The sequence below is a fragment of the Dermacentor variabilis genome, chromosome 2, assembly GCF_050947875.1.
Source record: "Dermacentor variabilis isolate Ectoservices chromosome 2, ASM5094787v1, whole genome shotgun sequence".
NCBI classification, from domain to species: Eukaryota; Metazoa; Arthropoda; class Arachnida; order Ixodida; family Ixodidae; genus Dermacentor; species Dermacentor variabilis.
The window spans coordinates 127,026,143-127,041,193 of NC_134569.1; the positions used below are offsets into that span (position 1 = coordinate 127,026,143).

General features: G+C 45.4%; 1 protein-coding gene across 1 annotated transcript in view; it reads right to left on the minus strand.

The window, feature by feature from the left end:
- Positions 1-15,051, minus strand: part of LOC142572680 (sorting nexin-13-like) — a 70,434-nt gene that overhangs the window by 28,763 nt on the left and 26,620 nt on the right. The window contains exons 13-17 of the mRNA XM_075681971.1: positions 9,510-9,565; positions 9,276-9,395; positions 6,889-6,993; positions 5,981-6,101; positions 2,963-2,997 (exon numbers count right to left, since the gene is read on the minus strand). Coding sequence (XP_075538086.1) covers positions 2,963-2,997; positions 5,981-6,101; positions 6,889-6,993; positions 9,276-9,395; positions 9,510-9,565 — 437 coding nt within the window. The remainder of the gene's footprint in view (positions 1-2,962; positions 2,998-5,980; positions 6,102-6,888; positions 6,994-9,275; positions 9,396-9,509; positions 9,566-15,051) is intronic.

Sequence of the window (15,051 nt, forward strand, 5' to 3'; positions counted from 1 at the left end):
TGTGTTGTTGCTACGAGCTTCGAGGAGAGAAGGACATTCTACCATTGTCTTCAGCGCATTCCAAGTTAGTTAAGTGGGCCATCATTATCCTTTGTTTTAAGAACTCTCTTGTTAAATCCTGCCATCACCTTGTATGCAGAAACTTTGAAAACCAAGTTTTGTGCCTAAGCACAACTGGCTAACCCTTGCAACTGCTGACAGCTGTGGCTGGCAGCGTGTTAAGGAAACCCCATGGCTGTCCGAATTCCCCTGCTTAACCAAGCAGAGGCAGGAAAGTAGCTGTCATGCAGTACTTGCACCAAGCTAGCCATATCTGAAAAAATTTGGGAAATGTGTTAGCGCTGACATCGCTTTTTCAGCCCCTTTGAAACTGTCCAGTTTATGCATGAAAGTAGACAATACTACATCCAAGCGGCATGGTTACAATAAAAAAAAAACAAAACACCGAGAACAGTTTGTTTCATGCATGCAAGGAATGGTTACGTATTCCTTTATACTGCAGGAATGAATACATTGAACCGATGGGAAGATGTCTCAATGATAGCTTATGAGAGCATTCTAACAGTGCTGGCAATCTGGCAAAGACTGGTCATTAACTGCACACTGCTTGCGCTGTAGCTGTAAACCGTTGTTTGACAAAAAACATGGATCAAGTGAATAGGGAGATTATTGAGGCATTTGAAATGATTAGAAGCAATAATTCTGTAAGCTGCCCATCTGTTCCTATGAAAAAAAAAAGAGAGAGGAAAGAAATCCTGTTCCTATCATGGTAGTGGCTTGCAGTGCATGATTGTGCCGAAAAGTAATCTATGTTGTGACAGTGGCTCTTTTCTTCCTGTTGTACTATCGTTTATATGTACTAACCATGTGCAATAAAGGTTCAGTTGTTAGTAGCACTGTGTTTTTATCCCCTTCTGTTGTCCTATGTGCTCCCTTGCGCTTTACCTCAAGTTATGCAGCAACAACTAGCTCACCAGTCTGTTCTTCTGAACCACTTACAGCATTGCTGGTTTTAACAATACTCAGATATAACAATGAGCGGCCACACAATAGTTAAGTATTGTGTGTGTTCTGTGGTAAAATAAGCTACTTACTACAATGTTCCCATGCCATATTATTGGCTTTACCAACTAAAACTGGCTAATGGATGTCTGCACTAGAAAAAAATTAAAATGTTGAGCTGCCGCACCCACCTACGTGCTGCACGATGCACAGCTACTCACAGCCTTGCGTCCCTCTCTCCCGTCTCCCTTCCACCACTCCAAAACATAAGTCAACAGCGTCGACATTGGGGAAGTGGGAGAGAAGTGCGCAAGGGTGTAATTGCGAGGAAGGCATTACGTGCAGGGTGCACGGCACAAAGACTGGTGTAGCGAATGTGTGCAGTGGGTCACATTTATTTTTTTAAAGATCTTGCATTTTTTTCTTTTGGCACATGCACCAGGCAACTAGATTTAATTCTTATAACCACTAATGTGGCATGAGAGCATTGTAGTAAACAGTTTATTTTACCATGTAACACACACAAATGCTCATGGTATTGCGGCTGCTCATTGTTATAGAGTAGACTTCCGCTAATTTGTTTTCGTTAGTTTGATCCCAACCGAAGGTCCCAGCCTGTGCACTTCTACGGGCCAAAACTTTCGCTATGTCAATAAAAAAATTGGCCTTTGGTAAATCTAAACTCTGACCAGACAGCATGCACATGCCAGACCCCAAGGAGGATCCCGATAGTGCCCCCTTCAGTGCCAGCGTCTCTCTCGACGAAGCTTAGGTGACAGTGAATGTGTTGAATACATGTCATCTCCCATTGAAAATGCCTATCTTCGGCCTGTGATAGGATATTTTGTTTATTATTTATGAGATACTGCCAGCTGCATTTCGGAAGCTATGGAAGGAGTGGGTACATCGGTTTTGTAAAGAAGAATAAACTATACACGACAATCATTCAAGTAGACAAAATTAATAATGATAGTAGCATTGCATAAAAATAATGAGAAAGCAGATGTGTCTAAACGACAACTGGAGGTGAGAACCAAGAAAAATTATACAATCATTAGTATTGCACAAAGCCAGCACATTCTTAAAATGGTAGTTTTTCTGAGACAATACTGCAGGCACAAGAGCACCGAAAACAATAATGGTAGCACACAATTTCTGAGTACAGTATTTACATGATTCTAACATGCACTTTTATTTCTTTTTTAAGAAAACTGGACTAGAAATTGCCTGCATGTTGCTATCGGATATGAAACCAAAACCACCTTTGTGACCTTCGTTACTTTACCGCATAACAAAAGTGCACTGCGGCGAAGCTGACTTACTATAACTGTGAGCCGAAGCTGACTTTGGGAAACCGGCCACCATTATGTAATACATATGCAAACCTTGCCCATTTTGCTGGCCAAACAATCAGGTGCACGTTAGATCTCTACTTTGTTAAGGAGCTTTAATGACCTTTCTACATAGTTTTCTACTTTGTAAATGCAGAAAATGGGTTTGCGTAGGATTTGGAGGCACGTTGGACTCGAGCAAATGCTGCCAAATGAATTGGTAGTGCGTGTTGGGTTTTTTTTCTGCGCCTTGTTGAATTCAACACACTGAATAATTTGATCAATTTCGTCGATCCTGTCCGGGTCACATTAATGGAAGTTGACTGTATCCGATACGTGTCAAAACAACTATCTGATTACGAGGTACGCCGTACTGGAGTACTCTGGATTAATCTTGAACACCTGGGATTCTTTAATGTGCACATAAATTTAAGTACATGAACCCACAATCGATCCCGCAACCTTGAGCTCACTACTGAAATGCCATAGCCACTGCGCTACTGTTGTTGGGTCACTTAGATAAGTGTTAATTATTAAGCACTGCTGACATGGTCAAGATGCAGTGTGTAATAAATCAAAGGTAACACACTATGTTCCTCGGGTATAAAAGGTGATGAAAATCCACTTACCCCACTCCCCGCGGACTTGGCTCCACTGAAGGAATCTGCGCCAGCAATTAACACCACAGAGATCAATGCCCTGGCACACAAACTATGCACACATATCTACAAGAGATTCTTAGACGGCTGGCTTCAAGTCATGATTCATTTGCTTGAAAATATTGTGTACCCACGGAAAATGAGAGGCGCATCTTGAAGTACTCATGCAAACAGATTTAGCACAGGTAATGCCATTACACCCAGTTCACTGTCAAAAGTAAAAAATTCTTGTAGCTGCGGTCACCATATCTAGCCCTTCCAGACAGACGAAATTATCAGTTCTAGTCAGACGTTGAAAAGCCCTCAAATCTCATGCTTGCTTGCATGTGCTGGCATTTTTCTTTCGTGTTTGTTGCAGCCCTTTTTGGAAGTCTCTTCAACTATGAATAGTTGTACTTCACAGTGCCTGTGTATGAGAGCAGCACTTTTCTTCAGCAGCACACTTTAATTAACTTGCATGTGATTTTGCCATCATCTTGGCACTTCGTGCCATCGATGTTTTCTCGACATGCATATGTTTATAAGACCCTGAAGATAATTTTATTGCCAAGGAGGAATATATTTTGCCTTCGATTAGCAAACATCCTTGGACAAGAGCATTTGAAGGGACACTAAAGAGAAGATTAGGTTGAGTCGTAGTAGTAAATTAACTAGGTAGAAATGGGCGAACACTGCTAGTTTCGAAGATGTACTACACATTAACTATCTGTATTCGAAAAGGAACTACTATTTTCGAACATTCGAAATGAACCAAATATTTCCCGAAAACCGAATGCTGAAGTCTAGTTCTTCACCTGTTAAGCAAAGTATCACAAGTGAGCAAAAGTGTGGTGACAAAGCTTTTGAAGCAATGCAGAAAGAAAATCAAGAATGCAATCTTCATTTTCAGTTTCGCAGTGGAAGCCTACATGACAACCTGTGATTTTTGCATGTAGTGTGCCATTTATTGTTTTTGGCAGTCTAGTCATGCATAGCAGTTTTATCTTTTAAGCTATAACATGTGATGTTACCCTTGGAGTGGGGCCCTTCTACATGTGTTTAGGGCACACAAGTCCTTCAGGAGCTTTCTTGTTTTCTTTCTTTATTCCAAAACTTCTCATCTTTTTCCGGCAGCGGTTTATTTAGCATTTTTGAAAAGCTAGTTCATTTTTGAAAAGCTAGACATTCTTTCATGGAAAGCATGTTTGCAACTGGACTCTATAAATTTGTTAACAGGCTATTGGTGCAATTTTCTTTTATATCACAATTAGTGACCTTGTGTTTAAGCTGATCCTTCGTCCCAGACAGTCTGCTGTCTTTTTTTGCACTAGTCAGTGCAGGTGTTGTACCTGATCGTACCGAAATGAACATTCCTGTGGTAAACATGTGCGTCTGCGTTTGACTTTTAGGTATTCAGTACTTACTACTCATACTCAATTCGCATTAGAAAAAGTTGATATTCGAACCACCTCTGAAATTAACCTTCCCGTACAATATCAAAAAAGCCCCTCTTACTGTGAGAGGTGGTTTGGCCAGCCAGCAAAGATGCAAAAATGAAAGACTGGTGGGGCCGCTGCACTGAGTTCCTGCACCGACTCATTGTGACGTCATGGATCTCGACAGTGTCTTCCCAAGCTCAGTTAATTTTTTATCATTAAAGGTGGGCTATAAGTTCATTCTAAAAGAGGCAAAGACTGAACTTAGCAAATTATGAGAATTTTCACTGAGCCACAATGGCTCACATATGAGAAAGTTTGTGACTGCACTGACGTACCTACACTGGCATTTCAGCACAAAAATCAAGAGATGGAACTTTGACCTTCACTTTGCCATGCAATATTCAACCTATTATCTAGACGAAGCAGGTAATTTACCACAAAATAAATGAAAATAAAGCTTTAAAAGAATACTTTATCAGTTCAAACTGATTCAGTGATTTTATTTAGTGTCTCTTGAAGAAGAAAGTGACAATGAGAACCCTAGAGAGAACGGTTCCTGTGGCGATCATGTACAGGGTGATGACGACTGGTGAGACTGTGAACTGGACAACAGCATCGGGAATAAAGGAAACTTTCTGAAATAAGTCCCTTACTACGCATTCATTCGTACGAGTACTATTTTTGTATGGCTTCCAAAATGTGTGACAGTTCCTGAAGGAAACGAATGAAAAGTGGTAAATGCTCATAACAGCAAAGGCTTAACGATTCTCTCATTCAGATCTTTTAGCCAAGCCTCCAGAGGCATTTATCCCTGGGTGCTGAACTTTGGCTGCATACAGTAGTTTCCTGCGAATAACCCCCACCCCCAATTACAACATGAATAAAGAGAGAGAGAGATAAAAAGGGGGTATAACTTGTGGTATTGACTGCTTATAGCACTCGGATCTTTTAAAAACAGTCTCTATTTGAGGATGCACAACTTGTTCACATCATATCTTCAAACAGCGTTTCCCTCTCACCCTTTTGGCGACGCGGATAATGTGAAGCTTCCGCAGTGCGGTGGAAGACTGCTGTCGAGCGCACATCATTGTGAGTCGATGATGATTATTATTTATTGGCTTCCACTTTAAAACAGGGAGGTGAAAAATTGTCGCTTAGCCTGCTTGAGCTAATCAGTTCTAGTTCGCCAATGCCACATACATCATTTGCTACCTACTAACACAGCCAAAATGCAAAATGGCCACCTGAAAAGGGGAGAATGGGTGAAATGAAAGCGGGCAGAAGGGAGCTTTGACAGTGGGGGTGGGTCTCCAGAGGGCGGGGTTCCCTAGGAAGTAATGAAGCTTTAAATGGCGGAGAATTAAGCCTGGAGGATTGGCTTTTTGGCAGTGTGCTCTTCACTGCCGTGAAGCTACACCTCCAGGAGAAATCCGCATATAACATGCACTTTGATTTTACGGTTCAAGTTTTAGAATTTTTGTTGCGGCTTAAACGTGCAAACATACAGTACACAAACTGTGGGCTGCTGCTACACCTCTGCAGCAAGAATCGTTCCATGAGTGCTTTTTACCTTCTTCGTCCGACTTGGAGCCGAAATCCTTCAGGAGGTCGAGCTCAGCTAGCAACTTGATGTAGCCCTCGGACTTCATGAAGCTTGGAAAATGTTGCTCCTCCTGCATGATCTGAGCTACCTGTAATGATAGATGGAGATGCTGCATTAAAAAAAATTGCAACCTTATAGAAAAAAAAAAAAGATCTAGTTCATCAGTGCACAGCCTGTGGATGTGTACTAAACCTGTAGGTGTGGTTCCTTTTAAGCACTTAAACTTTAAGGGGCAGGAAAGAGAAACACCAAATTTGGATAGACTGATAAGGTATGCTTTCAAAACTCTTATTTTCGATAATTTTATGGTAAGAGGTTGATTACTAGAAGAGAAAATGAAGGTAAAACTTCTATTTTCTCTCTATTGCAGCAATGACTTGGCACCTCAAAAAAGTCAAACATTCTTTTGTGTTTGGGGTGTTGAGCTTCTGGAACTTTAAGTTCAGTCATTGACTTCATTAGAATGCAATAGAGTCCACCTTTATCAATAAAAAATTAACTAAGCCTAAGAATGCCACATCCAAATAAAAATGAGAATGCAGTGTAACTTGCTGACTATCAGAACATCACGAAGATCTTCTAAAACGAACAGACAGAATGACATTATAGGTTTGTGAATTAATATGCCATTGTAGGAACCCACATGAATAACTCAAAGAATAACAAAAGGTATGCCTAGCATGTTAGTGACATGCTCTATTTGGTCGCTTGTGATATCCCCATGTTTCAATTATAGAAGGTTTGTGTTTTAAAACACTACCGAAACGCAGGTCTTTGCTTATGGTGCCTGCGTGTATGTAACAAATGTTCCTACACAAACTTGTGAAAACAAGCTGCAATTGTACTTGTTTTGCATATTGATGTGCCATGCATACCTTCTGCTGGATGTCGTCAAACCAAAACTCGTCTGGCGTCTCAACTCGAAGCTTGCGGAGCAGCTTCTTAGCCAGCGCTTCATCAATATTGATCCTTGATGTCGCCTGAATGTAGACACAATGCATAAGTTAGATGACAGCAATTTCTAGAAAGAGTTCAACAAACCTCAGTGGGACATATGGAAGCAGTAAAATGACACCAAGTCCAAAATTGCTAGACGAAATTAATGTCTAAAGATGTACAGGCAGGGTGAAAGATTAAAGGTCACTGGATTTGAGAAAAAGCAGAATATTTCTGGAGTGAGGGCATACAACTTGGATCAAATGTGCCAAGTTTACTAGAGCACACAACCAACACAGTGTTGCTCAGTCTCAGGCTTTAAGCTAAATGTGTGTTGACATTCAACTTTCTCGTGGAACCTGCACTCCATAAACTTCTAAACCTGTTTGCACATAGACGACAGTGAAAAGGTAATAGAACACCTTTATAGATGTTCGTTGTAACACCAATGTAAACGTGTGTCTTAGTGTGCCCCTTTTATTACAGTCGCCGACTGATTTTCCGGACTCCAAAAATTCGGACATGCTCGATTATTCGGTCTGCTTCGCGGCACCGCTATTCTCCTCATAGACCATAATGTATAACTACTGCTGAAAGTTCAAACACCTTACAACCTCTCATCAGATTTTTCGGACACTCTTTGAGCCAACTAGATCGAGAGCACCTCACACCGACTCTGACCGGTGCATGGTTTGACTTGCTGAACGCCATTTTTGTTTTGAACGGAGCCTCCTTGCTGCCCCACGAAGTGGCGCTATTGCAAATCCCCGCTCCTCATCATCGTTTCTGCCTGGTTCAATAGAGTGGTTCTACAGCAGTTCCGGTTTCAGCTTAGTAAGCCATGTTAAGGCAATCCAGCAGCTGATTTGTTTTTTTGCGCACAACGCTGCGAGTAGGCCACGTTTTTCGTTTGTGCGACTGGTGTTGGCATGGTGGTGTTTGCTTTGTGTGCTGTGTCGAGATTCCGGTGATTCAACGCGGCACACGGAAACATCGCGTCGAGTGTCTAATGGCACCGACAGTGCCCGCGCAGACTACGCTGGGAAATGCAGGCAAGCGGGTGCCGGGAGGCCTAGGATTTGTTGCCTTCCGATGCGCTCCCTACCGATGCGGAAAATGTTCTGCCGAGACTTGCGCAGTGGTTGCATTGCGATTCCGGACACCGTCTCATTTGACAGTTTCACAGGTGCTGACACTGCTGTACTGACATGCGCAGAACTCGACGACGGCGAGATAATTCGTCAGGTTTCTGCTGCACCGCCAGACGATGACTCCAAGTCGGAAGATGACGCACCATGTGCTATGCTGCCGTCGCATGCGGAGCGTGTAGAAGCAGTGACTGTGCTTTCAGCTGCCTATAGTGACCGTACGACCCTCTACGAGATTCAGGCTTATCTGATTGACGGAACAGCGTGCAACGGCGCAATCACGATTTCTTCAAGCCTACTGCCGAGCCCGAATAAGTGCGTGAAAATAAAGGATTTCATTTTTTTCCCCCTTAATCTGCTTTTTCGGACACCTGTTTATTCGGACATTTTCGCAGTCCCCATGAGGTCCGAATAAACAGTCGGCGACTGTAGTTGCATTAAGTTCAGTAGTGAATCGGCCCTGTTCATAACATCTAGCAGTGTGAGAGAAAAATACTTGCAGCAGAACTCATCTCCAGATAACATCTAGACAAGAGGAGTGTTCCCTGTATGCCACGGGACTGCAGCAACGAACCGTGACACTAGTTGTCCATTTTTGTGCTCACTTTTTTGGCTTTTACTTTTGCATAGAGATATACAGCACTGTAACTACAAGAATCTCCTATCTCTCGTGCTTACGGTGCAACGTAGATGGAAAACTGCACCCAATTTTCCTCCCGATTTGGATGACAACACTCTAAAAAAGTGCAGTCTTCTCAAGTTCTGCTGGATATTTTTTCTAAACATTTTGCTACGAGATAAGGAAGACTTAAGATAGTGCGGAAAAAAAAAAATAGCAAACTAGAAAGTTTGAGGAACTGTTGTATTTCATTGCAGCATCCCCCCTTAACTTTCCGATATTTTACCTTTCCAGATGATACAAGTTTCAGATTCTACAAACTTTTTCACCATCCTGAGAGATTCATGTAACTAAATTCTACTGTATCTATATGATGTATGTATACGTGTACCCTGCAAGGGGATTTTGCTGTTGCGCTCTTGACCTGCCATCAACAAGTTTTAGCCCATGCACTAATACACTAAACTTCATACTTTGTCTCTCATTCATGTTTCAGGTGGGCTAAAAAGTACAAGAAGCACTGGCTAATGTACAAAAAGGAAGCAAAATTCATTCTTACTGTTTCGGAGATGTATGTGTCATAAATGTTAGCTGCAGCTTCCCTTAGAGATTCAAGATTTGTGTTTCTGTCTTCAGTATGGGCTTGGCTTAGTAGCTGTTCCGCTGACACTTTGAAGCCCTTGTAAAAGAAAACAAAAAAGATGCCTTTGCAGTAATGGCCACCAGAATGTGTTTCATTTGTGCAACGGCCAGCATGAAAAGCGAGAAAGTATGAGTTGCAGGCAGGACTTACCTCAGCATGAAGATAAAATGAGATGTATTTTTGCGCTCCAATACTGGTCATGTACTCTGCAGAAAAAAAAAGAGCACTGTATACATTATTTCTACCAATACAAAATGGTCGGTGCTCGGGATTTACTTTCATGACTGAAAATTCATAATCTATGAAGGCGAACCAGAACGTTTTCGCTCCCAATTTTAGCCAAATTACAGCTGTATATGCTTCAGTCAACATATCCACTCCTAGCGACGGACCTTTCTTGGACCGGCCTGGTCTTATCTGCCAGTAGCTCTGCGACACGGCGCTGCTGTCAGTTGTTGAAGATGGCGGTTGTGCTTCACACATCCACGCCGTACGAGCAATGAAGCGCGGCAATCAGAACTGCCGACAAGCTCTGGTCATTTCACTGGGAGAGTCTGGACCACCCACCATACAGCCTGGACCTCGCCCCTAGTGATTTCCACATTTTCGGTCCGCTGAAGAAGTTCCTGGCAGGACAGCGATTCACATGCAATGATGAAGCCAAGACAGCAGTCCGACGGTGGATCCACAGTCAGCCGGACAAATTCTACCACAGGGGCATCTTAAATTTAGTGCTGTGATGGAAAAATGTCTGAACTGGTGTGGGGACTATGTAGAAAAATAGTGTAAGGCTTGTAGAATAGTACATATATTGCCACAGCCTAGTAGGAGACGGGGAAAGCTGGTGTCGAGGACGTGTAAAAGCACTTTATGAGAGCAGTCAACGCAATGTCGTTGTTGTCTCTGTTTTTCTACTCGTGCCCTACTTTAGCGTCGTTCTCATCACCTGGCACATACCCGCGGCGACCATATAGGATGTGGCATTTGCCCCTCCTTTGGAAAAAAAAAGGCATCGTCCCGATGCACCAATCTCCGAAGGCTGTGCACAGACGGTGCAAAGTTGAGGTCATGACGAAAAGTATGGCTTCATAGCACGTGCACAACCTTGGGCAGATGCCACCGGCGTTTGGAGCAGTTATGACTATCGGGGGCAACTTCATAATTCACATCGTTGATGCGGCGCAGAACTGTGTACGGGCCAAAGTATCTTCGCAGGAGCTTCTCAGACAGCCCCCGCCGACGAATGGGAGTCCAGACCCACACCTGGTCACCGAAGTTGTATGTGACGGGTCTGTGTCGAAGATTGTACTGTTGGGCACCGTATTCCTGTTGTTCTTTGATTCGCAAACGCGCAAGCTGCCTGGGTTCATCTGCGCGTTGCATAAATTCCTCGGCACCAGTCTCGTCGTCACCGCACTCGTGTGGCAGCATCGCGTCCAACATTGTTGTCACTTCCCGGCCGTAAACGAGGTTGAAAGGTGCCAAGCGTGTTGTCTCTTGGCGAGCTGTGTTATACGCAAATGTAACATATGGTAAAATCTCGTCCCAGTTCCTGTGGTCGACGTCGATGTACATATTCATCATGTCTGCCAGAGTCTTATTCAAACGTTCGGTCAGCGCAATGGTTTGGGGATGATAAGCCGTGGTCTTTCGGTGAGTGGTACCACTTAGTCGCAAAACGGTATCCAGAAGCGCAGCCGTGAACACAGCTCCTCTGTCTGTTATGGCCATTGCGGGAGCGCCATGCCTTAGGATGACGGCTTCGATGAAAAATCGCGCTGCTTCGGCTGCTGTTCCACGTTGGATAGCACCTGTTTCGGCGTATCGAGTAAGGTAATCTGTGATGACGATTATTCATCTATTTCCGGCTGTAGACAGTGGAAACGGACCTAAAAGGTCCATGTCAATTTGCTCGAATGGTGCTTGCGGTATCTGAACAGGATGCAGCAGTCCAGCTGGCTTGCTGGGTAGGGCTTTGCGGCGCTGGCAATCCATGCATGTCTGTATGTAACGTTTCACGATCGACGCAAGTCTCGGCCAATAGTACTTTAGCCTAATTCTTGCCAATGTCCGAGTGTAGCCTAAGTGACCAGCGGTCGGCTCGTTGTGACAGGCATGTAGGACTTTGTCGCGAAGAGATGCGGGAATGACGAGTAGGTAGCTGCTGCCACTAGGTGAAAAGTTATTTTTATAGAGAATGTCGTGGCATAAGCAGAATGAAGGCAGCCCTCTGGCGAATAACCTCGGCAAGCTGCTTGTTCTTCCCTCTAAGTAATCGAAAAGAGGAACAAGTTCTGTGTCCTCGCGTTGCTGGCGTGAAAAAACAGCCACAGTGTCTAGCACGCCTAGAAAAGCCGCGTCATCATCATCGTGCACGGCAGTCTCAACATGAGACCGAGAAAGGCAGTCGGCGTCGGTGTGTCGTTTCCCCGATTTGTATACAACAGTGAAGTCGAACTCTTGGAGCCGAAGGCTCTAGCGCGCAAGCCGACCAGCTGGATCTTTAAATTAGTCAGCCAGCAAAATGCATGATGATCACTGACAATGGTGAGACACCGACCATACAAATATGGCCGAGATTTCAGGACGGCCCACACCAGTGCGAGACATTCTTTTTCTGTAGTAGAGTAGTTAGCCTCCATTCTTGATAGCGTCCTGCTGGCGTAAGCAATCACTCTTTCGGCACCGTCCTGCCGCTGTACAAGCACTGCGCCAAGGCCGACATTACTAGTGTCAGTATGAAGAATCGTAGAGGCGTCTTCATCAAAGTGTGCGAGCACGGGAGGCGTCTGCAGCCGTTGCCGTAGGTCATCAAAAGCCCGTTGCTGGTCTTTACCCCACACAAAGGGGACATCTTCTCTGGTAAGATGTGTCAATGGCCATGCGATATGCGAAAATTCCACGATAAACCGTCGGCAGTAGGCGCAAAGGTCCAGAAAACGTTGCACTGCCTTTTTATCTGATGGCATTAGGAAATTACCGACGGCAGAGATTTTATCAGGGTCAGGTCGAACACCTTCACGACTAACAATGTGACCGAGAAATTGAAGTTCTTCAAAACCAAAATGGCACTTTTCAGGTTTCAAAGTTAGACCAGCTGAGCGTGTTGCTTCAAAGACCGTCTTTAGTCTCTGTAAGTGTTCCTCGAACGTGACGGAGAAAACAATCACGTCGTCGAGGTACACCAGACAGGTTTGCCATTTGAGGCCTGAGAGTACCGTGTCCATTAGTCGTTGAAACGTTGCCGGCGCAGAACACAAACTGAAGGGTAGCACCTGAAACTCATAAAGTCCGTCGGGTGTCACAAAAGCGGTCTTCTCACGGTCTCTCTCATCAACTTCTATTTGCCAGTAGCCACTTTTGAAGCCCATCGACGAAAAGTAATGTGCGTTTCGTAGCCTGTCCAGTGAATCATCGATACGCGGTAGTGGATAAACATCTTTCTTTGTGATCTGGTTGAGTTTTCGATAGTAGACGCAGAAGCACAGGCTGCCGTCCTTCTTTTTCACCAATACGACAGGCGATGCCCAAGGATTCTTAGAGCGCCGAATAACTCCGTCCTCAAGCATGGTCTTCACTTGTGTTTGCATTGCCTCGCGCTCTTTACGTGCTACACGATAAGGATTCTGCCGAATTGGTCTGGTGTCGGCTTCGGTGACAATACAGTGCTTAGTGAGCGGCGTCTGGCTAACTCGCGACATGGATGAGAAGCAGCTCTTATACTCATCGATGAGCTCAAGAAGGCTTTTGTGTTCCACGGGCGATAAAGTGGAACTGATGTCAACCACAGGGGCATGCATAACCACGGTGGACGTCGCGTGCTCCACTGAGAGGCAGTCTTGTATTGAAGTAAATTCGTCAAAGTAAGCAACAGCCGTGCCTTTAACAATGTGCCAACGTTCCCTGGTAAAATTCGTCAGCAGGAGTTCAGCATGTCCGTCGTGTACATTAATTACGGACCTGGCGATGGAAACCCCTTGACTTGGTACCAGTGCGTCGATGTGTTGAGTGACGCCAGTCCCGGTGTTCAAGTTGTTGCAGATTACAGGTACGAGGGAACAGCTTCGCGGCGGAAGCGTGACGTCGTTGTCGGCGATACGTAAGCGGGGTCGCTGGTGTTCCGCGGGCTCGACGTCGTCTGAGCTCGTAGAAAATGTGATGACGAGGTCACGGACATTAATCACTGCACTGTACCCGCTCAAGAAATCCATCCCCAATATAAGTTCCTTACAACACTCAATGAGAATGACGAGGGTGGCGACAAAGGTTGCACCGGCGATTACTATCCTGGCCGTGCATTTTCCAATCGGCGTCATCAACTGGCCGCCGGCAGTTCTAATGTTGGGCCTGGTCCACGGCGTCTCCACTTTTCTCAGCCTATCGGCCAGCTTTTTACTTATCGAAAAATGCGAACCAGTGTCGACGAGAGCGGCGCTGGCGGCGTCGGTTACAGGGGTGTGGTTGGAGTCGTCGGAGTTGTAGAGTCGTCGTCGGTCGTCGGAGATGGAGGCTCTTGGATACGGTTTGCAACCTCACCCCCGGAGGTCGCTGCGTCTAGTTTCTTCGGCACGGGCTAGGGGACCTGCCCCTAGAAGCATCAGAAAAATTGCGATGGGTCGGTGGGGTGTAACGAGCTGGAAAAGGGGAACGTGATCGAGGCGTCGTTGAACATTCTGGCCGAAAGTTTGTAGAATTTCCGTCGCAGCTACGTGCAGCATCAGACACAGGGTAATTAGTTGGGAAATCTTGCATACCCAGCCGCGCGGTAAACATGTCCTGCTTCGCTGCAATGAAAGCATAGCGGCTGGCGGTCAGCGGTGCGCCACAAATCGGTCTTTCGACGCGGGTAACCGGCAGGGGATTCGCCGTAGAAACGAGGGACAGCGATCGACTGGCAGCAATATGGCATAGTTGGCGTCAGCTGTGACTGTCGAAAATAGGGTGTCGGGGGCGGTGGTGATGGCTGCGTCATAGTGGTCGACAGTGTCAGCAACATCGAAGTGGCGGGAGGTGGACGACAGACAGCTTCCGCGTAGGTTAATCGTCATGGCACCGCCTGCCAGTCAGGTGATGAAAAGGCCTCTCGAACTTCCTCCCGAACGATATCAGCGACAGAAGCCACTGCTGGTGCCGTGGGAGAGATCCCGAGCTGCTGGATCTCCTCTCGCACAATCTCTCGGATTACTTCACGCAGAGACGTGCTGCAGCTCTCAGGTAGAATTGAAGCATTCACCGGCGAGCTCTTGCGGTCATATTGGTGGTACCGTTGCTGTAGCGCCCGTTCTATAGCGGTAGCCTCCTTGGTAAATTCGGCCACTGTCATCAGTGGGTTCCTCACGAGCCCGGCAAACAGTTCCTCCTTCACTTCACGCAAGAGATAGTGCAACTTCTTTTCTTCGGCCATCTCAGGGTCTGCTCTGCGGAAAAGGCGGGCCATATCTTCTGCAAACATGGCCACGCTCTCGTTTGGTTTTTGAATACAGGATTCCAGAAGGCACTGCATGTTGTCTCTTCTGTCGCTACTAGTGAATGTGTCTAGCAGTTGGGTGCGGAAGGCATCCCACGTGGTCAAATTTCTCTCCCGGTTCACAAACCACGTACGCGCACTGTCTTGAAGCGCAAAATAGACATTAGACAACTTTTGCTGGGAGCCCCAGTCATTATAACTGGCGACACGCTCAAATTGGTCCAA